General features: G+C 47.2%; 1 protein-coding gene across 8 annotated transcripts in view; it reads right to left on the bottom strand.

Annotated features, from left to right (window-relative positions):
- PPP1R21 (protein phosphatase 1 regulatory subunit 21) overlaps positions 1-20,085 on the bottom strand; it is an 86,767-nt gene extending 66,682 nt beyond the window's left edge. For 4 of the 8 annotated variants that reach the window (XR_009245948.1, XR_009245949.1, XM_058667759.1 and 1 more), the window contains exon 1: positions 1,005-1,173. Coding sequence is in view for 4 of the 8 variants with exons in the window: in XM_058667759.1 (XP_058523742.1) it covers positions 1,005-1,061 (57 nt within the window). In the remaining 4 variants the exon portion in view is untranslated. Of the gene's footprint in view, positions 1-692; positions 953-1,004; positions 1,222-20,036 lie in introns of those variants that run through there. The other 4 variants (XM_058667756.1, XM_058667757.1, XM_058667758.1 and 1 more) reach the window with 3 other exon arrangements.
- Positions 20,086-27,506: the final 7,421 nt, after the last annotated feature.

Below are 27,506 nucleotides of genomic sequence, written 5' to 3'. Positions count from 1 at the left end.
AAGCAGCATGAGAAAAAGTCTGGCATCTCCAAAGGTTCCCGACTGATAGCAAGGATGCCAGTGTGTCTGTTTAGGCACAAGATTTACTTTTCAGACAACACGTCATTGCACCGTGCTGAGCAGAGTGAACCCATGAGAGGGCAAAACGTGTCTCAGTTTGTCCGAATCGTAGTAAGGAGACTATGCTTACCCACCTGGAATAAAGCAATGCCAAGACCACTGGGAGCTAAGCTTCATGACTTACATTTGCAAAGACTAAGATTCTGCTGTAATAACTTCATCAGAATAATAAGAAGGAACCACCCAGTGCACAAACTGCACAGCCCTCTTCTAGAGGATTCCATCCTTTAAACAAGGGATGCTACCCACACCCCAAGAAGGCGCATCCTCATCTGGATTAATTCAGCCTGCACTGAACACCTGCTGAGGGCTCTGCCCCTCTTCCAGGAGCCCTAGAAGGCTTGCCTCCAAAACCACCCCAGGCAACAACATCTCGTCACTCCATACACTCGTAGCCAGCCACTCCCAGTGAAGTCGTCCACACCAAGGGCTCCAGTTACCTCCACACAGATTCGGAGGCAGCTCAAGTCGCTACCTCCATGGCAACCCTGTGAGAAGGGAGAAAGGCTGATCTTCTCCATCACTTTGCTGGAAACATTAAGAAAGCAGTGCGATGAGGGGCGGTCCCACACCTCTCCCTCCCCTCCCGAAGCAGCAGAAACCGGGATTAAAGACAACGCAGTCACAAGCCCGCTGGCTGGGAGAGAAGGACGGACCAAACTCCGGCTCCTTCCTACAGACACCGACAGCGGCGCCGCCCGTCCCCATCTCCGGGGAGCTGCAGGTGGAGGCAGGGAAATGGGGAACAGAGGAGCAGAGGGGAGAAGAGGGGCGCTCGCCTGCCCCCTCAGCAAACCCTCCACCGTCCCGACAAGTAGCTCGCTGCCAAGGCAACCCGAGGCCACAGGGCCAGGGACCCCTTACTCCCCGCCCATGATGGGTACCTTCGAGTACTCCTGAGCCAGCTTCTGGTACTTTCCCTGCAACTCGGCCGAGGCCATGGCCTCCCCGCCCCGTCCAGGCCAGGACGCCCAGGCTTCCGCGCCCCGCCCCCCACCCCAACCCCGGCTCCCGGGGACAGATCCGCCAGCGTTCGCCTGCTCGGCCGCCGCCGCCGCGCCTCCTCCACTTCCGGGTTCGCGGGGTGGGAGGAAGGCGGAGCGTGACTGGGGGCGGAGCGGCGTCCGGGGCGGGGAGACGCCGGGGTGGGGCGGGCCGCCGCCCCAGCTCTCGCGCCCGAGCACGTGCGCGCGCAGCCTGGCTGGCACGCCCAGGCGGGGCTCTGCGGCCGAGGGCGCCATCTTGAACCCTGCGTCAAGATGGCGACGTGGAACGGGCAAGGCTGAATCCGTAGGCTACAGGATGGGCGGATACCGGGGAGATGGACTGTGGTTACGCAGGGCCGGGGGACCGGAAGAAGAAACATTCGAAGCCCTGCGAGAATTCTGTCCTCCCTTTCCGACCCCGTGGTTTCCGTGGCAACCGACTGGCATTGGCCGATTCTCTCTGAGAGCATGCTTGCAGAAAAAGGCTCTTACTGTGTTGTGCTACCGTAGTCTTTCTGTAGGAATCTTTTCATACTATAATATAGGGCCATTTGCTTTTCATACCTAACATGATGTTTGACCATGTGAATGTATACAGTTACACGCATATTTATACAGATTGTGGGTTGTTGTTTTAACTGCCGCATTGTAACTTAAGGCAGTTACCTGTTTACCCATTTCCTTATCAATGAACATTTCAGTGCAACAATGAATTGCAATGTGTAGAACAATTCTAAAATATATTTAAGATGAATGAGCGAAAGCACTACAAGTTGATGGAAGATCTATCTGACTTTCAAAAGTGTATTTGGCCTGTCCTAGATTTTCATTTGGCTGAAAGTAATCCAGGATTTTGTAGTGAAGGACTGTCTCTGTGCAATCTCAGTGTAATGGGTCGGGGGATTTAAATGTTCATGTTTTCCAGTTTGGTTATAGTCAAGTACTATCATCCAGCAAACGATTTAGAATCATGAACATTTAAATCATTATTAATTTTCTGTGGCACCACCAAATGACAGTATTAAATATTATAAATTTATTTCCATACTTTGTAAAAGACTGAAATTTTTAATGATTAAAAAGGTCTTCCCAGATACTTCTCAAAATATCTTAAAGAACAAATGTACAACCTTGGCCAGAGACCTGTAAGTTCATTTTCCTAAATTTATAATGTACTTCTCACTGCCCAATCTAGTTCTGTCTGATGCACTGTTTAAAAGTTTTAGGTAAGGGCCAGTGCAGTGGCCAAGCTTCTGCCTACAGCACCTGTATTCTGCCAGTTTGTGTGCAGGCTGCTCCACTTCCCATCCAGCTCCCTGCGTATGACCTGGGAAAGCAAAAGGGGATGGCCAAAGGCCTTGGGGCCCTGCACTCGTGGGAGACTCAGAAAGAAGCTTGTGGCTGCTGGCTTGGATTGGTTCCGCTCCGGAGCCATTGCAGCCATTTGCAGGGTAAACCAATGGACAAAAGACTGTTTTGTTTTTCCTTCTGTAATATCTGTATTCCAATAAAAATACATCTTTTTTAAAAATCAGGTAAAAAATCTAAATATAGTAAAGAATCTTTCCCATTAAAGGAACAGAAAGATAAACCAGAGTAGAAGATACTTGCTATATATATTATATAATATATATAGTATATATACTGATATTTCACAAAGGTTTTACATTTGAGTATATTACATATGTGTATGTGTGTGTGTGTGCATGTAAGGGTCCTTTATCCAAATATATAAAGAGATTATACAAGTCAAAAGGCAACCAATGGAAAATGATCAGATGACTTCAACATACTTCACAAAAGATATAAAAATAATCAAGAAACATGCAAAAGCATGTTCAGTTTTATTAGTAACCAGGAGGAAGTGAAAGTGAAACCTCCGAGATACCACTGTACCCCCACACAAATGACTAAAATTGAAAAGACTGATGAGTGTTAGGGAAGATTTGGAAGTAGGGAAACTTAATAAAATTCTGGTAAGGGTGTGCACTAGAGTAGTCATTTGGTAAAGAAAATGTGACATCTACTCATTTGAAAGAATCCATAACAGAATATAGGATCCAGTGATCTACTCTTGGTATATACCATGTAAAAATGAGAGCATATTTTTACCAAGGATGTTCATAGAAGCATTAACTCTAATAACCACAAAAAAAAAAAAAAACAACAACAAAAAAACTTTAGAGGCAGGCATTGCAATGCAGTGGGTAAAGCTGCTGCTTGCAACAATATCCCATAGGTGTATGGTGCGAGTCCTGGCTGCTCCACTTGCAATCCAGCTCACTGCTCATGGCCTTGGAAAAACAGCACAGGATGGCCCAAGTGCTTGGCACCTGCAACCTATGCCGGAGACCCAGATGAAGCTCCTGACTCCTGGCTCCTGGTCCCTGGCTTGGGCCTGGCCCAGCCCTACTCACTGTGGCCATCTGGGGAAAAAAAACAATGGATAGAAGATTCTCTTTCCCTCTCTTATCCTCTCTCACCCTTCTCTGTAACACTGTCAAATAAATTAATCCTAAACCGGCGCAATAGCGTAGCGGTTAAGATCCTTGCCTTGAACGTGCTGGGATCCCATATGGATGCCAGTTCTAATCCCGGCAGCCCTACTTCTTATCCAGCTCCCTGCTTGTAGCCTGGGAAGGCAGTCAAGGACCGCCCAAAGCTTTGGGACCCTGCACCCACGTGGGAGACCCAGAAGAAGCTCCTGGTCCTAGCTTCAGATTGGCTCAGCTCCAGCCGTTGGGACCGCTTGGGGAGTGACCATCGGATGGAAGATCTTCCTCTCTGTCTCCCCCCACCCTCTGTATATCCGCCTTTCCAATAAAAATAAATAAATCTTTTTAAAAAACGTTTATGATCAGAGTGGATAATGGTTGAGAGTATTCATGGTTGAGAATGGTTGAGAATATGGAACACTGCGCAGCAATCAAAAAAAGGGACCAAGCTACAGCTATAGTACTTTTTCAGTAAATCTTTGAAACAGTTATGCAGAGAAAAATAAGCTAGACTAAAAAAAAATCATACTGTATGATTTCACTTATATAATATTTTGAAGTAACAAAATGCAGCTACCAACTCAGGGATGACTCCATGGATGATTAAACTGGAAGAAGAAAAAGAGAAATGTAAGGAAGTGATCCCCACCCAAGATTTTTGTGCTGGGGAGGGGATGACAAGTGCTGGGAGCAGACATGAGATAAGTTTGGGTGAGGAGGATATTGGCAATGCTCCACTTCTCACCTATGTGGTAATTACACAGTGTTAACTTCAGGATAATTTGGTATGTGTATATTTTAGTGAGAATGTGGCATTGCATAATAAAATCTTTTACAATTTCAGTTGCTTCATATTTGCCAACAGCAGTTCTCAAGCTATAAATGAGTAGTATATTTATGGGGACGTGTATAAAGGGAGGTCTTAGAATTACTATAAATATGCAAGTGCTATAATGATCATCGAAACATCCAAAAGCCTGTTGTTTGGGTGTTTTTGCTTTTCAGTTGTAAGAGAAAATGAATTCAAATTATCTTGCTTTTCAGTTGCAAGGGAAACACCAACCAAGAGGGGATCTACTGGAAGCGGTGTGAATGTCCCACTTGGTAATAGGAAGAAGGGGCTGCTGGACCTCCGGCACAATTTAGGGCGGAGATCTGAACGATTCTCCAGCTCTCCTATGCGCCCACGCCTCCTCTTGCAGGTCTACCCTCACTTCCACGAGGGAGCGAGCAACGCGACCCGTGGGGCTGGAGACCCTATTTCACCTATTAGCCCTCACAGAGAAACTAAGTTTGGGTTTCAAAATTCCCAAGGAAGTTCTCTGATAGACACTTACCTGGGTGAGGTGCCTGTCTTGGGAGCAGTCGACCCTCACGGGATGGGCATGTCAGTTGGGAAAAGCTCCGCCACCCACAGGTCTGACCACGTCCAGACAGTATGGAACAGTCCTCCTCTTTGCTGAAGGCTTTCATGGCAGGTGCCACGAGGATATGCAGGAATATTTCACAACCAAGGCAAGAAGAGCCAGAAAGCTGTGTCAGGGCCCACCTGGCACAGATCCCAGGCCCCCTGTTTCACACTTGACAACACCATGTGCTCACCACACACCCACAAGTGATCTCAGAGTGGGGGAAGGGGACAAAAGTGGGAACAAATGGTTCCTGTGAAGGACTGTTGTAAACCAAGAGACTAGAACTATCTGGAAGAAAGGAAGGGGTCATTTTCTCTGCACAAATATGGTGCGACTCGACTCTAGGCATACAGCATTATCAAGAATGAGTTTTATTTTAGCGTTTCATTCTCCGCCATGAACAACAGATCTGGAAAAAGAAAGGATTTAGTGGCGTCCTTGTGCATCTGGAGTGGTTATGTTGGAGGACGAAGATCTTTAGCTCCCACGCAGGCGACTGCAAGATGAGACTGGACCCTGGGAAGGCAAGAAAGCTAAATCAGGAACTTCTAGGTCCTGCACCTCTACATGGGTCATGTTCCTGACCACACAGATCAGTTCCTCCTGAGCCATGGGACAAGTGGGTGGGAAATGCACAGTAGTAGGGTACATACCTATTTTAGCATTTCAGAGACTAGTTGAAGTAAAGATGAAAAGTGAGTTGCTGAGTAGCCTTGGGAACCCATAAATTTAGAGGCTCTTAGACCTTATATTTTAATTGCAATTCCATTCCCTTAACACCTTATCAGATCTAATAGTAAGTGACTTACATGTGAACATATTACATATTTAAATCTCATATCTCGGGCTCGGTGCCTTGGCCTAGCAGCTAAGGTCCTCACCTTGAACGTGCCAGGATCCCATATGGACGTCGGTTCTAATCCCGGCAGCCCCGCTTCCCATCTAACTCCCTGCTTCTGGCCTGGGAAAGCAGTCGAGGACAGCCCAAAGCCTTGGAATCCTGCACCTGTGTGGGAGACCTGGAGGAGGTTCCTGGCTCCTGGCTCCAGAACGGCGCAGCACTGGCTGTTGCGCTCACTTGGGGAGTGAATCATCAGACAGAAGATATTTATTTCTCTCTGTCTCTCCTCCTCTCTGTATGTATCTGACTTTGCAATAAAAATAAATAAATCTTTAAAAAAATAAATCTCATATCTCTAAAAATGCACATATTGAGGGCAAAAGTTGAATTTTTCCAACTCGCATCATCCTGGTATATACTATTTAGTCCATCTTCATTATTTATAGACTCAGTATCTGAAAATTTGCTTAAAATACATTTGTAATCCCCAACTTACCATAATATTTTCCTGAACACTTGCAAACATGGACCGGAACACCAAAATATTTGAGCCACGCAAGGGCCATGTTTCCAGCTGAAGGCCAACCTGCTCCCTTGTGCTTCTACTCGCATACTATAAATATGTGTGCTTTGTGCTGGTCTAGTCAGTGTCACATTTCTGTTTGTGTCTTTGTTGGTGACTTTGCTGTGCAAAAAGCCCACAGAGAGCTGAGTGCTTGTCCCCGAGCACAAGAAGGCTGTGGCCCATGGAGGAAACACATGGGTATGCTAAGCTCTGTCCAGGTAAGCCACTAACGCACTGACGACCTGGTTCAATGTTGAGGAATTAACAATGTATATTACCTAAGATGTCTTCATGAGAAATTCACATACCACAAGGTCATGGACAGATCAGTTGGTAAGAGTGACCGGAGATGCTCACTGGAACCTATCCTTGTATTTTCCCAGCAAACGGTATTTGCTAATTCGGCATGTGTGGTGATTTATACAACATATGAAGTCTCAGCTGTGGGAATCAACTGTGCTTACAGGAAAACAATATAGAACTTTCCTCACCCATACAATGACCAGGCACACCATGCCATCGGGATACTGACAATGTTGTCAGTTTCTGAGTGATGGTTAGTTTTTGACAGTTATGTTTGCTATCTTAGCTATGGGAGGTTGTTTTCTATGTTTGCACACAACTGAAAAACAAGAATGTCCTTTAAGCTTTGAAGCTCTCTCCATGCGTTTTAGGTCATATATTGTACAGCCTAGTCACCTGTCTGGTGCAGCAGCTACTGTAGTGGTGTAAGAAGACCAGCTAGCCCACCAGCACCCCACAGTCATGGTGATAACTAAGCAAAGATTGTCTCAGGCCTGGTTTCATAACCCTATAGCTGATCACCATACTGAATTATGGGAGTACTGGGGAACAGAGTGTTTAGATATACATATACAGATACAGATATAGATAGATATATAGATAGATATAGATACAGATACAGATAGCTACAGAGAAATGCATTAGTCTGATGTTTTTGGTAACAGAATGTCATAGATTGGGTGATTCACAAAGAAGAGAATATTTGACTGGGCTGCCCTCCATCATTAGCAAGCACTATCTGCTTAACCTTTCCTGAGGGCCTTGCTGTGGCATCACATGGCAGACAGCGTCACACAGTGAGAGAGCAGGTATATTATCTCAGGTCATTCTCCCTCCTCTCTAGAAGACATTAATGCCAATCTCCTGGTGAGCTCCTGATGATAACACCTTCAAATACCATGGCTTTGGTGACTGACTTTCAAATAGATGGACTTTGGGTGGACACAGTCAAACCATAGAAGAATGACTATTGTCAGGTTTTTTATTATTACATGCTGTCCTTGTTATTTCTATTTTTTAAACAAATATTTACTTATTTATTTGAAAGGCCCCATTAAAGACAGAAAGAAAAAAAAAATCATCTATTGGTTTACTCCCTAAATGGCTGCAAAGGGCCAGGTCTGGGCCAGCCTGAAGCCTGGAACCAGGAGTTTCATTCAGATCTCCCACGTGGGCACAAGGAGCCAACGACTTGGGCCATGCCCCACTGCTTTCCCAGGTGCGTTGGCAGGGAGCTAGATTGGAGGTGGAGCAACCAAAATATAAACCATTGCCCGCATAAGGTATGGTCATTGCAGACTGCGGCTTAACCCATTTACATAACAATGCCAACCTCGTTATTTTTAGTTTTAACCCAGTGACAAAAATGCACATATCTCTCTCATGAGATGAAAAGAAGCAGGAGGGCAAAGAAGAGAAATTTTCTTCACATAATTTTCTCTTGCGCAGAGAGTTTCCAAATTCAGGTTTAGTCATGAATGCTCAGGGAAGCAAAAATCTGAACAGAATCTGATGATTCGCAACCCCAAAGAGTCCTACTAAAAATAGGAATTGTGCACTTGGAAGTTTCATAACCCCTTCCTTTGGCTGTGTCCCAGTGGTCTGCCTATTCCAGTTATAGCAAGACAGAAAACTGAAAAAGGAACAAGGGTAGTCTCAGCCCAGCTGTTCCAAGTCACGTAGCATGCACTGACAAAGCTAGAAGTCTTGCTGGCCTCTGGTGTGGACTGGGTTAAGTGCTCCCATTTGGGAGACCTTTAATTATTCAGCTAGACAGGTGGGCAGGGGACTGAACCCCAGATCAGGGGTAAGAGCGCCAAGGCATGTGTGCTTCTTGGTGCTTCTCTGGACTTTCATGAAACAGATTCGCTGAAGCTTCCTTGTGAATGAGATGCAGGCTGGTCTAAGAGTTGAGGCTTTGCTTGGATAATCCGAAGGCAGGGTCTCAGGACAAACTCTTTGCAGCTCTCCCCAGTGCACTGACCCACTCTGCCTTCGCTTCACTGGTGTTTTTCTTTCTCCTAAATTCGTATTATTATTATTATTTTTTTACTTCCTCTGCCTTAAGGGCAGGAAATGGCCAAATGCAATACCTAGATTTATCTAAAGCTAGCCTATTAGCTTTTTTGTTTGTTTGTTTTGAGTTCATGGTAGTTTATTTTTTTTAAAAAGATTTATATTTTTTAAAAATTTATTTTATTTTTATTGCAAAGTCTGATATACAGAGAGGAGGAGAGACAAAGAGGAAGATGGTTCCATCCGATGGTTCACTCCCCAAGTGACTGCAATGGCTGGTGCTGCACTGATCCAAAAGCTAGGAGCCAGGAACCTCTTCTGGGTCTCCCACACAGGTGCAGGGTCCCAAAGCTTTGGGCGGTCCTTGACTGCTTTCCCAGGCCACAAGCAGGGAGCTGGATGGGAACTAGAGCTGCCAGGATTAGAACCGGTGCCCATATGGGATCTTGGCGCGTTCAAGGCGAGGACTTTAGCCACTAGGCCACCATGCCGAACCCAGTAGTTTACTATTTTAAAACATGCACAAAATTACAAATAATAGTATAGTGAGAGACAGGCCTGGAAGTGTAAAAGGATGAGCCTCTGCCTGTGACACTGGCATCCCATATGGATGCTGGTTCTTGTCTGGGTTTTGGCCCAACCCTGACCAAGGTGGGCATTTGGGGAGCGAGCCGATTGAAGGGAGATCTCACTTATCTACGCATCTGCCTCTTTTTGTCTATGTGCCTGTCAAAGAAATAAATCTTTTTTTTTTTTTTTTGGCTAATATTGACTGCATCCCAAGACAACTTCAGTGCTGCTGCGTCTCTGTCTGTTTACTTTGGTATTCAGAGACCTCTAGCTCCAGCAAAGGAGAGGAAGGAAAGACACTGGTCCAGGAGGCAGGTCTGGCTGTCCACACCCACAGCAGGTGTATTGGCACAGCCCTGACTCTCAGAGAAGAGAACCGGGTTCACCGCTGCTTCCCCAGGCAGCCCATCAGCAGGCCCCCACCTGCATTCTGCGTCGCCCCCACCTGCATTCTGCGTCGCCTGACAGAGCCTCCCATCTGGTCTCTCCACTCCATTCTTGCCCAACTATGATTCTTTCTTTGCACAGTACAAAGAATAAACTCTTAAAATTACATCAACTGGAGCCAGCATTGCGGTGCTGTGGAATAAGCCACCATATCCTATCAGCACCCAATATGAATGATGATTCCAGTCCCAGGCTGTTCCACTTGTGACCCAGCTGTCTGGGAAGAAAGCACCTGGGGGACGCCAGAAGACGACCTGAGTGCTTGGGCCTCTGTCATCCATGAGAGAGGCCTCAGATGGAGCCGATTCACAACCAGGAGCCACAGCTTCTTGCAGGTCTCCCATGTGAGTACAGGGTCCCAAAGCCTTGTAGTCAGTCATCCTCCACTGTTCTTCCAGGCCACAACCAGAGATCTGGTTCAGAAACGGAGCAACAGGGACATGAACCAGTGATTATATGGGATGCCAGCACTTTAGGCATGCCAACCTCCTCTCTATTGCTTTTAAAATTTATTTATTTTTATTGAAAAGGCAGATCATATTTATGGAAAGAAGGAGAGACAAAGAGAGATATTTCATCTGCTGGTTCACTCCCCAAATGGCTGAACTGGTCAGAGCTGAGCAAATACAAAGCCAGGAGCCAGGAGCTTGCTCCGGCTCTCCCACATATGTGCAGGGTCCCAAGGCCTTGGGGCTTATTCTACTGCCTTCCCAGCCCACAAGCAGGGAGACTAGATGGGAAGTGGAGTATCTGGGACACGAACCAGTGCCCATATGGTAGAGGTTTTAGCCACTAAGCCATGTGCTGGGCCTTGCTTTTTTCTTAAAGCAAGATGAGGAAGTCCCTATATTTATATTGTGAATAACAGACTTAACCACATGTCTTAGCTCTTTAGACAGCTTCCAACAATAACACTTAATTTTTTTTGCTCACAAGGCAAATAATTCAATGCCTTCCTTTCTTTCCTACACAATAGTAGGGAAAGCTGATAAAAGCAGCTTCATTAGAGAAGAATTTCAGGAAACACTTGTGAAGGAATCTTAGAAATTTTTAAATTTGCAATTTCCACCAAATTAATTGGTTCAAAGCCCAGATCATCTGAACTCAGAGAACACTGGAGGCATCAGGCTGTCTCCCAGTGGACCTACTGACCAGTCATAGCGTCTTTTTTTTTTTTTAAAGATTTATTTTTATTTTATTGGAAAGGCAGATATACAGAGAGGAGGAGAGAGAGAGAAGAGTTTCTTCCGTCCGATGATTCACTCCCCAAGTGAGTGCAACGGCTGGTGCCGTGCCAATCCGAAGCCGGGAACCAGGAACCTTCTCCACGTCTCCCACATGGATGCAGGGTCCCAAAGCTTTGGGCCATCCTCGACTGCTTTCCCAGGCCACAAGCAGGGAGCTGGATGGGAAGTGGAGCTGCCGGGATTAGAACCGGCGCCCAAATGGGATCCTGGCACATGCAAGACGAGGACTTTAGCTGCTAGGCCATGCCACCGGGTCCCAGTCATAGCGTCTTAAGGAGAGTGGGAAGACCAAGCCACTCGCATGCTCTCAGTTGATCATTTGTCACAGGGCTTAACCTGGATCTCATCCAGGCTTTGGATCCAATTGCAGAAAATCCAGGGATTACAGGGACAAGTCTAGCGGCACCACAAAGCAGCTGATGAATATCCGTAGAACATCGACGTATCAGACAACTGAGGGAGTGAGCAAGGGTGAGAAGAAACTACAGGTTTTCTTACAAAATGACACATAAATGCATGCCATGGCCCACTATTCTCCATGATGTTTACCCAGAGACAGGAAAAGCTATGTGTACAAAAAGATGTATGCACACATATCCTTATATGAAATTCCAGAGCACGTAAAACTTACAGTGAAAGGAATCCAGGCAGCAGAAGGGGTGAGGAGAGAACTGACTGCATAGAGGCAGAAGGCAGCTTCCCGAGACGATGCGAGGGTTCTCCATCTGATGTGTGTGCGACCAGGAGCGTGCACTGGCTCGCCTCACTACACGCCACAATCCTGCACATTTCCCTGAAAGACTGAGTCAGTCAAACAGGGCAAGGAGGAGAGAAAGCGAGAGCAAGAGAGAGAGAATGTCTGCTTTAAGAGGCACAACAGACACAATGTGTGGGATTCCGGGAGCTACAAACAACTGCAAAAGTTGTCAATACCACCCAGTGCAGACCGCAGGAGCAACCAGGTGACTCCAAGGAATTGACCCTGGAGTGTTACTACAAAGAACAGATGCCCACTGCTCTTACAATGCGGCCTGGGGCAGTTTAGGGTAAAAGGAAGGATGTCTGGGTTACCAGACTTGAGGGGAAGAACAAATAAACAATAAAAAGGTATGTGTGAGGTGACAGGGATATGTTTTTGACATTCCAGAGCCCAAGTGATATTGATGTGCATAAATTTGGAAAAAAAAAAAAAAAAAAAGACACTGCCTGAGGTAAGTGAAGAGACAATGCAAGACTCCTAGTGTCAAAGCACAAAATCGGTGGGAGCCCTCCAGGTTGCCTTCCGTTCTGATCCAACCAGACCATCTCACCCTGCTTGCTCTCCGCCTTGGCTGGCACTTGCTCTCCCTGTTAAAATTCACACATTCCAAGAACCATAATGACAAGTGGATTGTGCCCACCGCTTTTAGTTCGCATCTCTGTCTCCAAATGCTGATCCAGAATTACTAGCCCTGGGTACCACGGATCAGCCTCCTAAACCACCCGCCTCCTCTCCACTCTGCGCCCACCAAGGGTCCGTCTGCCTGGAGTAACCTCGAGTCTCCAGCAGGGGGCGAGCCCTCCCCGGGTTTGTCCGCTTCTAGAACAGGACGCAGCCAGTCAGACCCGTCCGGCGGACTGGTGGCCGGCTCCCCAGACCAGGGCTGGCGTTTGTCATTGTTTAGGCACGTCTCTGGTGAGCTCATCCCACCAGACCCCGAGTCTTTCCGAGAAAACAATCAACCTGTTGTACCAGCTCAGGTGAGGCAAGTGAGTGACTGGAAGCATTACTAAGTCTTCCTGCAGCCGTGCTGGGACTTTCCATATTGTGTTCAAGCTGAGCCATAGGGTGTGGACCCCCTTTGACGGCCGGGAAAAGCAGATAAGTCATCCCCTGCCCGCGGGGCCCAGCCCCTTCTTTTTTTATTTTTTAAACATATTTTTATTGCATTTCATTTTTTAAAAATTAATTACATTGCATTATGTGATACATTTTTTTATGCACTGGGATTCCCCCCGCCCCTCCCCAAACCCTCCCCCCATGGCGGATTGCTCCACCTTGTTGCATTTCCATAATTCAAATTCAGTTGACATTCTTTCATTGGAGGTATTTACCAAGCATAAAGTCCAGCATCTTATTGTCCTGGTAAGTTCAATGGTTTGTTGGTGAAACCATCTCTGGTCTGAAGGTAGAGCCGCCAGAGTATCATCCCAATCAATTAAAAGCCCCAACATAATATTTCCAACCATTTACAACATTGTGACATTAATTGACATGGTATTGATTAACCAATATGTTAATAGGAAAATGCAGGTTCTCAACCACACCTGTGACTTCTTCATAGACATTTCAATTTTGGTTTACATTCAACAGTGTTCTATACACCTTAAAATGGCTTAGATTGCTATTCAGCTGTCTCATGCCTATTTTAATTTTAGTCTTTAGCAGTTTATAGCATTGAAGCATGATTTCGCTGAACCTGGCTGTTTTTCGGGTGGTCTAACTCTATAATTCTAACAGGATATATGTCAACAGTTTAGGTGAGCATGTTTAGGAGGGGTGTGCAGAGAAATCTTCCATACCCCAGTGAGGAGTAATTAATCTTTGTGTCCCACCCAGTGAGGTATAAATGCATCCCCACTGACCGTTTCCTCTCTGTCGCTAAGCTTTCCTTGTTGTTCTCTGTCTATCTATTCTAGTTTTGTTTGTTTGTTTTGAGGGGTTTCTGGAGTGCTCCTGATGGTTATTACGAGAGGGGTTGGGGACCCAAAATTGGAAGCAGACAAGGACCAGAGAAAGCTCCTCTCCCTAGTCCCGAAGGAAGTTTACTGTTCTTCTGTTTCTGCGGACCGCTCAGGGATCCTGGTTGTTGTTCCAATGACCTTGGATCCTGCAAGGCAGGATTTGGGCTTCTTCCATCCCATGTGGTAGATCCAAATGGGGGTGGGTGACCTCAGAGTTCTTGGTCTCCGAAGGCACTCCATTTCCCCGTGGTCTCCCTGCCAGCCCCTTCTTCGACCTTTGCGGGCCTGGTGGCCAGGGTAGGAGCAGAGTTGGCCTGAGCGGATGGGGGTGGGGGTGTTTGTTGGGAACAAACTGAGGCCTCTGTCTGGCTCTGACCTTGAGACCCACACGGGAGGGAGTGACCCCGTGCAGAGGGACTTCCCTGAATCGCTGTGTGATTCCGCAGTAGGGCCTTGGGCCCTGCGGTCCCTGCTGCTGGAGGAAGCTTAGGCCTGCAGGAGAGGATGGAAAGCGAGGGCTCTCAACGCTACTGTTCCTTGCCCCTAAAGACTCTTCTGGGAGAGGGATAGCTGCCCCTGGCCTTTAGGTAGGAACAGAATCCCTGCCCGGCCTGGGAGGCTGGCATGAGAGGCCGGTCCCTACTGACCACTATACCACTGCCCCCCACACACTAGTGGCCTCTTCTGAACCCCATGAGCCCAGCAGGAGGCTGCTGGCTCGGCCTGGATCCCCTGCCTTGTTCTTGCCCATTCCCCACCCGCCCCCCGGCTTTGTGCAAAGGGCATTTGCCGGACCCCCTGACCCCATGCTTCCGACAGCCTTAAAAAGAAGCATCTCCAGAGGAGCCTGGAAGACTGCAAGTACTTTTTCACACACCTGTCACGCCTCCACGTAGTCCCCGTGGTCCCCGACAGTGTCCCAGCGAGGGGCTGGCTCGGTGGTGCAGTGGATTAAGCTGCAGCTTGTGATGGTGCCAGCTGCTCCCGTTCTTAGCCAATTCCCTGCTCGTGGGCCTGGGAAGCCTGCGGGCTGGACCCCTCCCACCCTGTTCAGAACCCCAATGGTCTTCTCAACTCCTGGCTTTGGACTGGCTCAGTCCCAGGCATTGAGGCCATTTGAGGAGTGAGCCAGTGGATGAAAGAGCTCATTATGTCTCTATGTCATTCCTTTCAAATAAGTAAAATATTAAAAAAAAAAAAAAGACAAAAACAAGTGCTGGTGTGAGAAGGCACTGAGGTGAAGCAAGTAGGGGGAATAAGGAATTTTCTGGAACCCCTCCCATCATAGCCAGCAGGCAGCTGTCCTCCTCCTGAGCAGAACACTGTTCCCAGTCTAGGATCAAGCAGTTGTGAGCTTGTTTCACGTGAGCTGGGGGTGATGGGGAAGAGGATTGTGCCAGCAGAAGGCTATGGCTCCCCAGGAACAAGAACCTGGCCATTTGTGGGCCGAGAGGCAGAGGGGCACTGCCTTCTCCTGGGGGACACAGGGCAGAAATGACAAAAGCAGCAAGTACACGCTGCAGGAGGTCAGAAGGCTGGGGTGGCAGGAAAGGATGGCAGGGCTCAGGTCTCTGTGCAGGGTGACAGTCACCAGGCCCCTAAGCAGGGGTACTTGGTGGAGGACATGTTCCAGGCCTGGGGAGCAGCAGGGCCAGGTAGCCCAGGAGTGAGAGCCAGCTGGCAAGTTGGAGAGCAGCGAGGGGGGTGGTGTATCTGGAGCAGAGCCAGGGGATCAAGGGAGGGGCTCAGACTGCAGCTCCAGAGCCCTGCCCTGGTACCCCCGAGATGATGGCCCACTCTTTGAGGGAATGCTGGGAGTGGGTTTCCACATCAGCAAAAAGCCCAGCTGATAACATTGACCTATTTCTGGGGTGTTAACAACCGTCCCACCGTGGCCTCTTCCCGGCCCTTTCCATGACACGGTGGAAGACAGAGGAAAAGATGTGCTGCCCACCTTTCCTCCGTGCCAGCCCCTGTGCCTCCTCTTTGGAGGATTCGGGGCAGGGGCAACTGTGATTTGACTCACTTTGGGAAACTCATGCCGGCTGCGGTTTTGAGAGCAGAGCCGGGGGCCAGCTAGGGAGGCCATGAGTGGGGAGGGAGTGGTCTGGGAGATGAGGGGTGGGGACAGGAGGGATGCACTGTACTCCAAAGGGCATGGGCAGAAACTACCTGAAATTCTCGCAGAAGACACAGGACATAAAGAACAGTTTCAAGGTGTCAGGGAAGCTTGAGGGAAAATGACAGGAAAGGCACTCAGACACCGCGCACAGTGTGGAAAAGCCCTAAGCACACTGTGTGTGTGAAGAGAAACGAGGGTCCAGCACTCTGAGTGCAGTGCCGGAATCCCACATGGGCACCTGTTCAAGTCCCAGCTGCCTTGCTTCTGGGCTCCCTGCATCTCGGAAAGCAGCAGAGGGATGGCCTCTTCTACCCACATGGGATACCTGGGAGAAACTCCAGGTTCCTAGCTAAGGTCTGCCCTAGCCCCAGCTGTTGCGACCATTTAGGGAGTGACATGGCAGACAGATCATCTCTCTGTTCTTCCTCTCTGTTACTAACTCCCTTTCTTTATTATTTCATCTTCCTTCCTTTTTTTTTTTTTTAAAGATTTATTTGTATTGGAAAGGCAAATTTATAGAGAGAAGATGAGACAAAGATCTTCATCCGCTGGCTCACTCCCCAGGTTGCCACAAAGGCTGGAGCTGACCTGATCTGAAACCAGGAGCCAGGAGCATCTTCTGGGCTTTCCATGTGGGTACAGAGTCCTAAGGCTTTGGGTCATCCTCTGCTGGTTTCCTAGGCCACAAGCAGGAAGCTTGATGGGAATTGGAGCATCTGGGATATGAACCGAGATCCCAGCAGTTGCAAGGTGAATATTTAGCCACTAGACTATTGAGCCGGGTCCCCTCCATTCCTTTCTTTACTTTTATTTTAATTAGGAAGGCAGAGTTACAGAAAGAGAAAAAAGAGAGGGAGAAAGAAAGAGAATCTTCCATCTGCTGGTTCGCTTAGAGCTGGGGTAGTTGAAGCCAGGAGCCAGAGCTTCTTCCTGGGTCCCCCATATGGGTGCAGGGGTCCAAGGCCTTGAGCCATATCTGATGCTTTCCCAGGCTACTAGCAGGGAGCTAGATCAGAAGTGGAGCAGCCAGGACCTAAACCTATATGGAATGCCAACGCCACAGGAGGAGGTTTAGCCTGTTATGCCAAGACACCAGCCCCAACTCTGCCTTTCAAATAAATGAAAAAAGCAAGAAATGCAGGAAGGAAGGCAGGAGGTGTGAAGCAGGTGTGCAGACAGGACTGCAGAAGACGATGCACTCAGGTGCACCGTGCAGAGGACCAGGACGCCAGCCATGGCCAGGGAGAACCACTAGTGGTGTTTTCACAGAGGTATGAAATTAGGGCATACAACTGAAAACTGGAGAAAAGTGAAGACAGTGAGGCCAGAGAGGCACCTGCAGTGTCGCTCCTGGAAGTCTCCCCTGGACCAGGATGGCGCAGCAGGAGAGAAGAGTGAGCGGCTGCGGCGGCTGAGGTCCTGGTGCAGCTTCCTGCTCCGACTCTGCACACAGCTCAGCGGACCTGGCAGCATCTCATGCAGGTTTGTTTGGTCAGCTGACAAATCAACTTGTTGTTTGCTTGTTTATAGATTTATTCATTTTGTTTGAAAGACAGATTTTACAGAGAAAAGAGGGATAGAGAGATCGTCCATTCACTCGTTTAATCCCTAAATGGCTACAATGGCCAGAGTTGGGCCATTCTGAAGATAGCAGGCAGAAGCTTCTTCCGGGTCTCCCACGTGATCGCAAAGGCCCAAGGACTTGAGCCCGCCTCTGCTGCCTTCCCAGGTCATAAGCAGGGAGCTGGATCAGTCAGAAGTGGAGAAACCAGGATTTGAACCAGCACCCATATGGAATGTTGGCACCATGGGCAGATTAGCCTGGTATGCCACCATGCCAGCCCCAAAATCAACTTACTGATGAAGTACGTATCCTTACAAGCCTACAGCTGTCGTCTCACTCACTCTCCGAACCTAAGATGTCTTTTGAGGGGACACATCAATGCTGTGGGTGGAAACAATGCCTACGGAGATGCTGCCACTCTGCACAGAGGTGGTGGTTGCCTGGTAGTGATTTGAAGTTGAGGCTGGGCAAGCCAGGCTGTGTGCTGTCTGGCTGGAGGTGTAACTCCATGCAGAGACAACATGCACATGGCTGGCTGTGATTCATTCTTCCAAGGAAACAAAACAAAACAAAACGAACAAACAAACAAAAAACCCAATCACACAGAGCCCCACTTCAAATCCAGGAGGAGGCGAGACCAGGAACAGAAGGAGGAAAAGAGGACAGCACAGCACAACACATTTCACCGTCACGCTGCCCTGCGGGTGTGACTTCCTGTGGCTGGGGCCATCCCTAAGGTCAGTTCAGGTTTGCACCTAGTTAAGGTGCGTGGTCGGAGGAAAGTGCAGTGCGTGTGGATCCCTGGTGGCCAGCACTGCCTCCAGGATGGACAGAACCCAGATTTGTCCCTTATCCAGTCTGTGCCAGATGAACCCCAAATTTCTCTCTTTCTCTCTCATCTATTACCAGCCACCTGATCCTTCTGTCCTGAAGGAAGCTGACATTTCTTGTCTTCAAATCACTTCCCACTCCACAAACTCCTGCCCTCTGGCCCAGGCAAGGAGGGGAAATGCTCTCTTCCACTGAGCCTCTTTACAACCCTTGCAGTCACAGATTCTGCAGGTGACCATGAAGTCCAAGCCTTTGTTCTATCACAGTCCTGCCTTGTTTGTCATCCTTTTAGATTTGATTTCCCCAGTAGACCTGGAAATGTGAGGTCAGGGGCTGACCTGGCCAGGGCTGGACTCGCAGAATCGCTCACAGGATGTTCCCTGTGCTCAGGTGACCTGCGACCCAAAAGGCAAAAAACATGCTGGCTCACACACTCTGAAGACTGTTTCCCTATCTGCCAGGGTTGCGCTCTCTGCCAAAGGACCAGATATGTGGCTGCATGTATGCGTACAGCCAGGCGTGTAGTTCTTGGAGAATGTGAACTGAGTAATAACAATTCTAAGTTCTCAGATGCCTCCAGGGCACCAAGAACTTTAGACTCTGATGAAAACTTTAAAGCTTTATTTATTTATTTTTATTGGAAAGGCAGATCAGATTTATGCGGAGGACACACAGAGCTTCCATTCACTGGTTCACTGCCCATACGGCTTCAACAGCTGTAATGGCCGGAGCTGAGCGATCTGAAGCCAGGAGCCCCCTCCAGGTCTCTGGTCTCCTATGAGGGTGCAGGGTCCCAAGGCCTTGCGCCGTCCTCTCCTGCTTTCTTGGGCCACAAGCAGGGAGCTGGATTGAAAGTGGAACAGCCAGGACAGGAACTGATGCCCCTACGGGATCCTGGCACTTGTAGTGTGAGGATTTAGCTATTGAGCCATCACGCCAGGACCTCTAATGGCAATTTTATTTTATTTTTTTTTCTTTTTAAATTATTTATTATTTTAATTCATTAATTACATTGTATTATGTAACACATTTTCATAGGTACTTGGGTTCTCCCCACCTCTCCCCAAACCCTCCCACCATGGTGGATTCCTCCACCTTGTGGCATAACCACAGCTCAAGTTCAGTTGAGATTCCCCCATTGCAAGCGTATACCAAACATAGGGTCCAGCATCTTATTGTCCAGTCAAGTTCAACGGCTTCTTAGGTATACCCTCTCGGGTCTGAAGACAGAGCCAGCAGAGTATCAACCCAGTCAATTAAAAGCTCCAACATACCATCAGCAAAAATTTACATCATTATGGAATTAATTGACATAGTAATGATCTAATGGCAATTTTAAAGTATACTGGTGAACACTGCAATTATGGATACTCAGTTACAAGGTGTCCAGAGAATGACAAGTAACTAACTCCCTGACTCATTGTATCTTTGGAGAAATTTAATGATTTTTACAGCCTACTTATTTGTAATATAAATTTTTACACAAAGTTACCCCACTTACAGCTTTTATGAGATGATAGTGTCTGTGATTCAGATTCAACTGTGGGTGATGAACAAGTTTAATAAAAATACAAATGAATGTTTGCATGTAAACATTTGTAATGAAGGATAATATTGTTAGTGGATGCCCTACAACAAATACTCCTTGGGATAACTGCTGAAGCACAATAGTTTTTTTGGTTGGTTTTTTTTTTTTTTTTTTTTTTTTTTTTGAGACACAGATAGACTTTTGACCTACTGGCTCACTCTACAAGTGACCACAACAAAGGGAACTGAGCTGGACTGGGCCAAACCTGGGAACCAGAAATTCCATACAGTTGTCCCACCTGGCAGGAACCCAATTACTGGAGTCATCCGTGCTGCTTCCACAGTTTGCATTAACAGGGAGTTAGAATCATGAGCCAGAGCTGGGAATTGAACGTAGGTACTGTTAGTTATTTAAAACAGCTAAAGTTCTAGTTAATACGAATTATCACGCGCAGCTAATTCCCACAACCTGGTTCTTTACCGTGAGCCGCAAACACCAGCCGGCGAGGTATCTTAGGAGGTGTATTCCAGCGGGGCAAGAACGGGACGGAGGTGGTGGGAGATCAGCGGGAAAAAGGGAAGGGGGAAAGTTGGAAGGAGAAGAGAGAGACAGCCGCACTTCGGGGATTCTTTGTCACTCAGGCGAGCCTGCAAGGTGTGGGGATGGGGAGTGGGAGGGATTGAGGGCAGGCCCCAGGGGATTGGTGCCTGAGACTGTCACAGGTGATTGCTTAAGAATGATTGGTGAGTGGGCAGAGCTGGGGAAGGGGCTGGAAGATTGGGGGGTGGGATTCTCAGGTGGAATGCCGGGTTACATCTGATTGGTGGATGGCTAGACTGGCGCGAATTTCGTGAGCTGTGAGGAAGAAGAAATGGCTCCGGATCCAGGGTGGGATATTCAAATAACTCCTTACAGGTACTCCAAACGCAAAGTGGGTGTCTTCAAAGACTTGTCCCATAAATTATAAAGCCTGAACTGAAACTAAAATAGTGTCACTTACAAAGATAATTTCTGTCTTAAAGTTCCCTTTTAGAACACCAAAGCAGGAGCCAGCATTGTGGCTTAGCACATAAAGCTGCCGCCTGCAATGCCAGCACTCCAAGTGGATGCCAGTTCAAGTTCCTGTGGCTCCACTTCCAATCCAGCTTTCTGCTAATGGCCTGGGAAAAGTGACTGAACACAGCCCAAGTGTTTGGTTGGGCCCCTACTGCCCATGTAAGACACTGGGAAGAGGCTCCTGGCATCCCCTCGTCATAGGCCTGGCTGTTATCACCAACTGGGGAGTGAACCAGTGGATAGAAGCTCTGACTTTGAAATAAATATACTTTTTTTTTTTTTTAAGAACACAAGAGCCTCCACTGCTATGTTGATAGGAAATGCAAGGGAATTACTTGAAGGTCCGGGTCTCCTGTCTTGCTTTGTCTTACCTCTTGCTGCATAAAGTAACACAAGCGATAGTCCGTCTTCCACGAGGGCGAGGGCCCGCTGGAAGCAGTTCAGGAAGGCCCTAGGCAGCAGCCTGGGGGTCGGGCGGGTGGGCCGCCAAGGGAGGGAGAGTTCCTTTTCCAGTTGTGAAGAGGAGGCGGGCTCGGGGCTGGAGGTCAGGCGCACATGCCACTGCCCACATCCTGAGCCATTGTGACACTGCCGGGGCTTGGTTCTGTTTCCCTGGCAACAGCCACCTCCTGACAAGCCCCTCTCAGAGGGCACTTCTGAGAGAAGCTGGGCAGAGGGCAGGAGCTGGAGTTTGGACCGCGGTTCCCAAGCTCAAGTGGACACGCTGGAGAGAAGGTGAGGCACTAAAAGACCCCGCAAAGACTCTTAGTGTGTGTCTCACAGGCCCTGCTCCTTCACAGCCTCCTCGGGAAGTGGAGACCCTGGCACAGCGCCCATCCACCATGGGCACTCATGCAGTCTTGTAGGCTGGGCAGTAACGTGATGGCCAGGGACTTGTAAACATCGGAATGGTCAACTGTTTCATACAAAAACAAAACGGGTCAGAGTACGTGCCCCCAGTCAGGAGGTCACAGCCACCCCCTGTGGCAGTGATCCAGGCTGAGGGAGCCCCCTGTCCTGCCTGGACCAGCTTTCCTAGGAGACACTGCTGCTTTGTGTCGCCCTCCTTGGCACAAGATGAAATCAGGTGGTCGCCATTCTTTCTGTTCCGCTCGGCCAAATCGATCTGAACACATTTCCTGTGCACCGAGCCAGCTTACCAATTATCTGCTCCAATTAAGGAGCGCGGTGTGGTTAATTCAGTCCCTCCAGAGGGCTGACCATGGCGAATGGTGAGGTTGGGGGGGGTTGGCGCCAAGTTCGCTAGCAGCCCAATGCATGCTATTTGCCCTGGCACCCCTTCCCCGCTCCCAGATGGCCAGCTCGTCTTCCCCCACACTTTCCCTCTCCGAGCCCCTGGAGTCCCAGAGCTGTGTCTTGGCCCTGCCTCGCCACCTATGGACAGAGAGTTCTGTTCCCATCTGTGTCCTCTGACTGTATGGAATTGTGAATTCTCTGAGAGCAGGCATTGTATACGAGGCAGCTTCTGCTTGTCTGCTAAAGCCAGGCATGCCACAGAGGATGCCATCCATACCATTGTGCCTGTGCTGCTTTGAAGTGCAGACTCCAACATGAAGTGTCCTATTGTCAGCCCTTTCTGCCCCTTAGTATTAAATATCAGGACAAAAAGCACTGACAAGACCAACACCCCCTCCTTGTTCAGTTTATAGAGCGATTTTTTATGGCCCTGAAATGAAATTGATAGATAATATAATTGACTTCTGTGGCCTGAACATGACTTGGCTCCACAGTTCTGGATTGATGGTTCTAACAATGTAGAGTCTGATTCGATTATGATCCAATTATGGTGGCTAGGAGGTGGAGCCTCCTGGGAGGTCCTTCAATCAGAGGACCAACACCCCCAGGACCATTTTTACGGAGGTTGACTATAAAAACCGGAGTCAAGCCTGGCACCCCGTCTCTGCTGCCTGCTTGCAGTGTGATCATTCTTTCACCGTCTTCTGACCTCATCGGAGTCAAACCAATGGAGCCCGCTTGCTGTTGACCAGTGCACTCCAAAATGATCAGCCAGAATAAGCTTCCTGCTTTCCTAAGCAGACTCTATGAGGCATTTGTTATAGCAACAAAAAAATGACTAATATTTCTACCTACCTATGCTGTCTCAACAAAAGAATCAGCTTAATACTCTGCTTGGAAAGACGTAAAGGGAATGTGAAAGGAATGTGAAAGGAATTAACAGGTATTTCAGTATAAAATGCTGGCATTCTGCTCACTCGGAGTCACAATGAAGGAGTCACAGGCTTTATCTTTGCACACATTCACTGCGAATGGGATGACTGTAACCACTGATTAATACAAATATGTTACATTTGGCAAAATTAGTGTGCCAATGGTAACAGACATTTGCAAATGTAAAACAAATCCTATGAAAGTTACAAAAGGCAATATACAAGATATCTTTGTCTTACATGGCAATTGAACTCCTGAAAAATTAGGTATATCTAAAAAAAAAAATGCCGAGCTTATATGATCTGGAGGAAGCTCCCAAGTTCACTTGGGGAGAGAACCAGCAGATGGAAGATCCTTCTATTTCCCCTTCTCTGTAATCTGCCTTTCCAATAAAAAATAAATCTTAAAAAAAGATATTAAGAATACACATAGTAATATAGAAGCGATATTTGTGTGTTTTTTAATACTAATAAAAGGTCAGAAACCACTCAGATTTGATTGTTTTCAACTTTATTCTAACCACTAATAATAACAGGTTAAGGAGTAAAAGTGGCACATCCCACGTAACAGATTGCATGCCTTTGAAATGATTCTTTTAGCAACAGTTTATAGATTATCTGCTATGTGCCAAGGCATTATTATAAATATAATATAGTAGTGAAAATAATGGGACTTGGGAGCTTGCTCCAGATTTCCCATGTGGGTGTAGGATCCCAGGGCTTTGAGCCATCCTCTACTGCTTTCCCAGGCCACTAGCAGGGAGCTGGATGGGAAGTGGACGTGAACCGGTGTCCTGATGGGACTGGTGCATGCAAGGCGAAGACTTAGCCATGAGGCTACATTTCAGTTATGTGCCATAATTAATTGTGTATATTGACATGGAATGCATATTTAGAATGCTTTTTACATTTTTTATAATAACTTATTTATTTTTATTAGAAAGGAGGATTTACAGAGAAGAGACGGAGAGAAAAATTTTCCACGCTGTTCACTCCCATAATGGACGCAATTGCCAGAGCTGAGCTGATCAGAAGCCAGCAGCCAAGAACTTCCTCCTGGTCTTCCATATGGGTGCATGGGCTCAAGGACTGGGCCACCCTCTGCTGCCTTCCCAGGCCATAAGCATTGAGTAGGAAGGGAAGTGGAACAGCCAGGACACGAACCGATGCTTATATAGGATGTTTTGCTTGAAGATGGAAGATTAACCTATTGAACTACTGCACCAGACTTCCATATTTGTTAGGATGTTTTAGGTGGAAAAGGCAGGTTTTTATACAGGAATACTAATAAATAGATAGCATAGGGTATTATGTGCCAAATATCTTGCTTTGTCCATCTATTTATATACCTATATATGATGTATCCATCATCACTTTATTTGTATAAGAACCTGGTATGACTTAATGACTATTTTAAAATATTTTTATGTTACTATTTTATGGAACAAGATGGGTAAAGTACAATCATAAAACAAGTATAAATGTACTTTCAAAAATTTGTAAGAAAATATAATTAAAATACAAGTTTACATTGCTGCAAAGAAATTCTGAAATTCATGAATAACTTATTCATAAAACATGTTTTTCCTGAATTTTCTGAAGACTCTTAGTACTTTTGACCACATTTACTTCAAATCCACTCTGGGAGTTTACACCTGCCTGTAGGATAAGATCTCAGGCAGATCCCAAAGCTTTTTAGTTCTTTTTGGTCACTTGGACCATCTTAATTGGATCATTGAAAAGCCAACTGCAGTGTGAGCTTTATAACTTAAAGGGACCCTGTTCCCACCTTGGCTATCCTTTCAAGATCACCAACTGGAAAAAGCAGGGACTTCACCCACAGCAACTCTTCTTCCTTTGGGTGTTAGAATGAGGGTAATTTGAGATAACATTGGCCATGTTGACAATTGCTGAAAATGAGGTGCAAATATAAGAAGAACTCATTGGCCTAATTTTTAAAATTGTATTTATTTGTTCAATAGGCAGAGACTGACAGAGTTCCTATCTGCTAGCTCACTCTCCAAGTGCCCCAGGATTGCACTCTGTAAAGATTTGCAGCTACGTGAGAAGCAGCCTCAGTAGACTACAAGATAGAGAATTACTTGTCTATTAAATTGTAACATGCAAAGTTTACAATGACGAGCAACTATCACAGTCACAGCAAAGTGACAAGAACTCTCAGGACTAGATATGTAATCCTGAAACATCCCTTCTTGGAACAGTTTTGTTGAAAAGTCAAGGTTCTTCTTAGAAGGGCTTGGGAGAGTAGGTGGGGAAGGAAGTTGAATGGGTTCAAGGTGCAGGTGAATAGGAGGAATAACTTAGGAGAACTGATTGACAGTAGTTAGAAGAGTTTGAAACAGGGAGCTGAGAAGATTTTGATTACAACCAACTCAAAGATAGGATAGATGCTTCAGGTGATAGGGAGGCCAGTTCCCCTGAGCTGATCATTATGCACTGACTACATGTGCTGCAATACTGCATTCTTCCCCATAAATAGGTCAATAAATAAATAGGGCTCTTGGGAGGAACTGGGGGATGTTGGTTAATGCAGGACAGAAATAGAAGCAAGCTGCTTTCCCTGAGAAATGAAAAGTAATTTGGGGTCTTGGACCTTTGAACTAGGGAGGAAAATGTAGAACAAAAGAATAAAGAATGTGGCACCTCAGGAAAAGCGATGAAATGTTTCCAGACTTAAAAATGGCCCAAACTGGGCCCGGTGTGGTAGCCTAGTGGCTAAAGTCCTTGCCTTGCAAGCGTCGGGATTGAATATGGGCACTGGTTTTAATCCCATGGCCCCACTTCCCATCCAGCTCCCTGCTTGTGGCCTGGGAAAGCAGTTGAGGATGGCTCAAAGCCTTGGGACCCCGCATCCATGTGGGAGACCCAGAAGAGGCTCCTGGCCCCTGACTGTGGATCGGCTCAGCTCCAGCCGTTGCGGCCACTTGGGGAGTGAATCAGTGGACAGAAGTTCTTCCTCCCTGTTTCTCCTCCTCCTCTGTATTTCTGACTTTTGCAATAAAAATATTTTTTAAAAATAAAAACATGGCTAAGGCACATTTAAAAGCAAATTAAATGGTGGTCTGTTTTAGGCAATACAACCTCTCCTTCATGCCAAACCTTGAATAAAGCCTGCTGTGCCCATTGCCCCAGGTCACACCCGTATCTGTGAGAATGAAGAGAAGGGAAGCATGTAGTTGAGTCAAAAGGTGTAGAAAATGAACAGATGTGGGAGGCAAAATAAAGAGTAGAGATCTGGAAAAATTAGTGGGTATCTGGACATGGAGGTCTGTAGCAAAAATAAATGAAATATCCCATCTGCCTTATGTGGGCTCTAGTCCCTGAAAACACTGACAACAGGGTTGATTTTGCATCACAGAAGTGTGGTGATGTAGAAGTGTGGTCAGTTCTATTTCAATGCTAACACTTTTATTTTAAAAAGGTGAACCCCAAAGAACTGGGGAACCTAGGGACATCCACACAGCCAGACCTGGGTTGTAAGTACCCCTGGCAAGAGAAAAGGATTTCAACCCTGAGTCACTTATTAGTAGGCAAGATGCAGATGAATTCAAGCTACTGATTTTTTTTTTAAATAGAGGGAAAATGTTTAACACGCAGGCAAGTGCTCCTGGTGTCATAACATGTTTTAAGGCTGCCAAAGCAGATGGTGCCCCAGTTTGAATTGTTTCCTCTAAAACTACCATTGACATTTAGTTGCCATTGTGGTAGGACTGCTGAAGTCCACAGGTCCTCTAAAAAGTGATTTGGCCAGGCGTGGTGCAATAGCCTAGCGGCTAAATCCATGCCTTGTATGTGCTGGGATCCCGTTTGGGTGCTGGTTTCTGTCCCGGCAGCCCCTCTTCCCAACCAGCTCCCTGCTTGTGGCCTGGGAAAGCAGTCGAGGATGGCCCAGTGCTTTGGGACCCTGCACCCGTGTGAGAGACCCGTAAGACGCTCCTGGTCTTGGCTTTTGATCGGATCAGCTCTGGCTATTGTGGCCACTTACGAAGTGAAGCAGGGGACGGAAGATCTTACTCCCTGTCTCTCCTCTCTGTAAATCTGTCTTTCCAATTAAGAAAAACAAAAAAGCAAAGTGGCCACATGGGCTCTGGTCTTATGAGTTGACTCAGGTCACTATCATTGGACTGAGTTGTTATCATAGCAATGGGTTCATGATAAGACCGATGAACATGGCTGTTTCCTCTCTGTCAAGTGTGTGCACTCCCTTGCCTTTCCGCCGTGTTACAAATCAGCTCTGGCCCTTGCCACGTGCAAGAGTCGTGCTCCTGGACGCCCAGCCTCCAAAGGTGTGAGCCAACCACACTTCTATTCTTTATCATGTACCTGGTCTGTGGTATGCTGTTACAGCAACTCAACACAGATAAGGACAGATGGTTACAGATCAGATGTGTTTGTCTCTTGCATTAGTAGCTCTGCTGGAAAAAGTAGAAGACCAGTGGTCCTGCCCCACTTTTCATAGAAGGAAATCC

Source organism: Ochotona princeps, chromosome 8, assembly GCF_030435755.1.
Source record: "Ochotona princeps isolate mOchPri1 chromosome 8, mOchPri1.hap1, whole genome shotgun sequence".
NCBI classification, from domain to species: domain Eukaryota; kingdom Metazoa; phylum Chordata; class Mammalia; order Lagomorpha; family Ochotonidae; genus Ochotona; species Ochotona princeps.
Note: the sequence above shows the minus strand (reverse complement) of the source record. Positions and strands in the feature narration are given on the sequence as shown.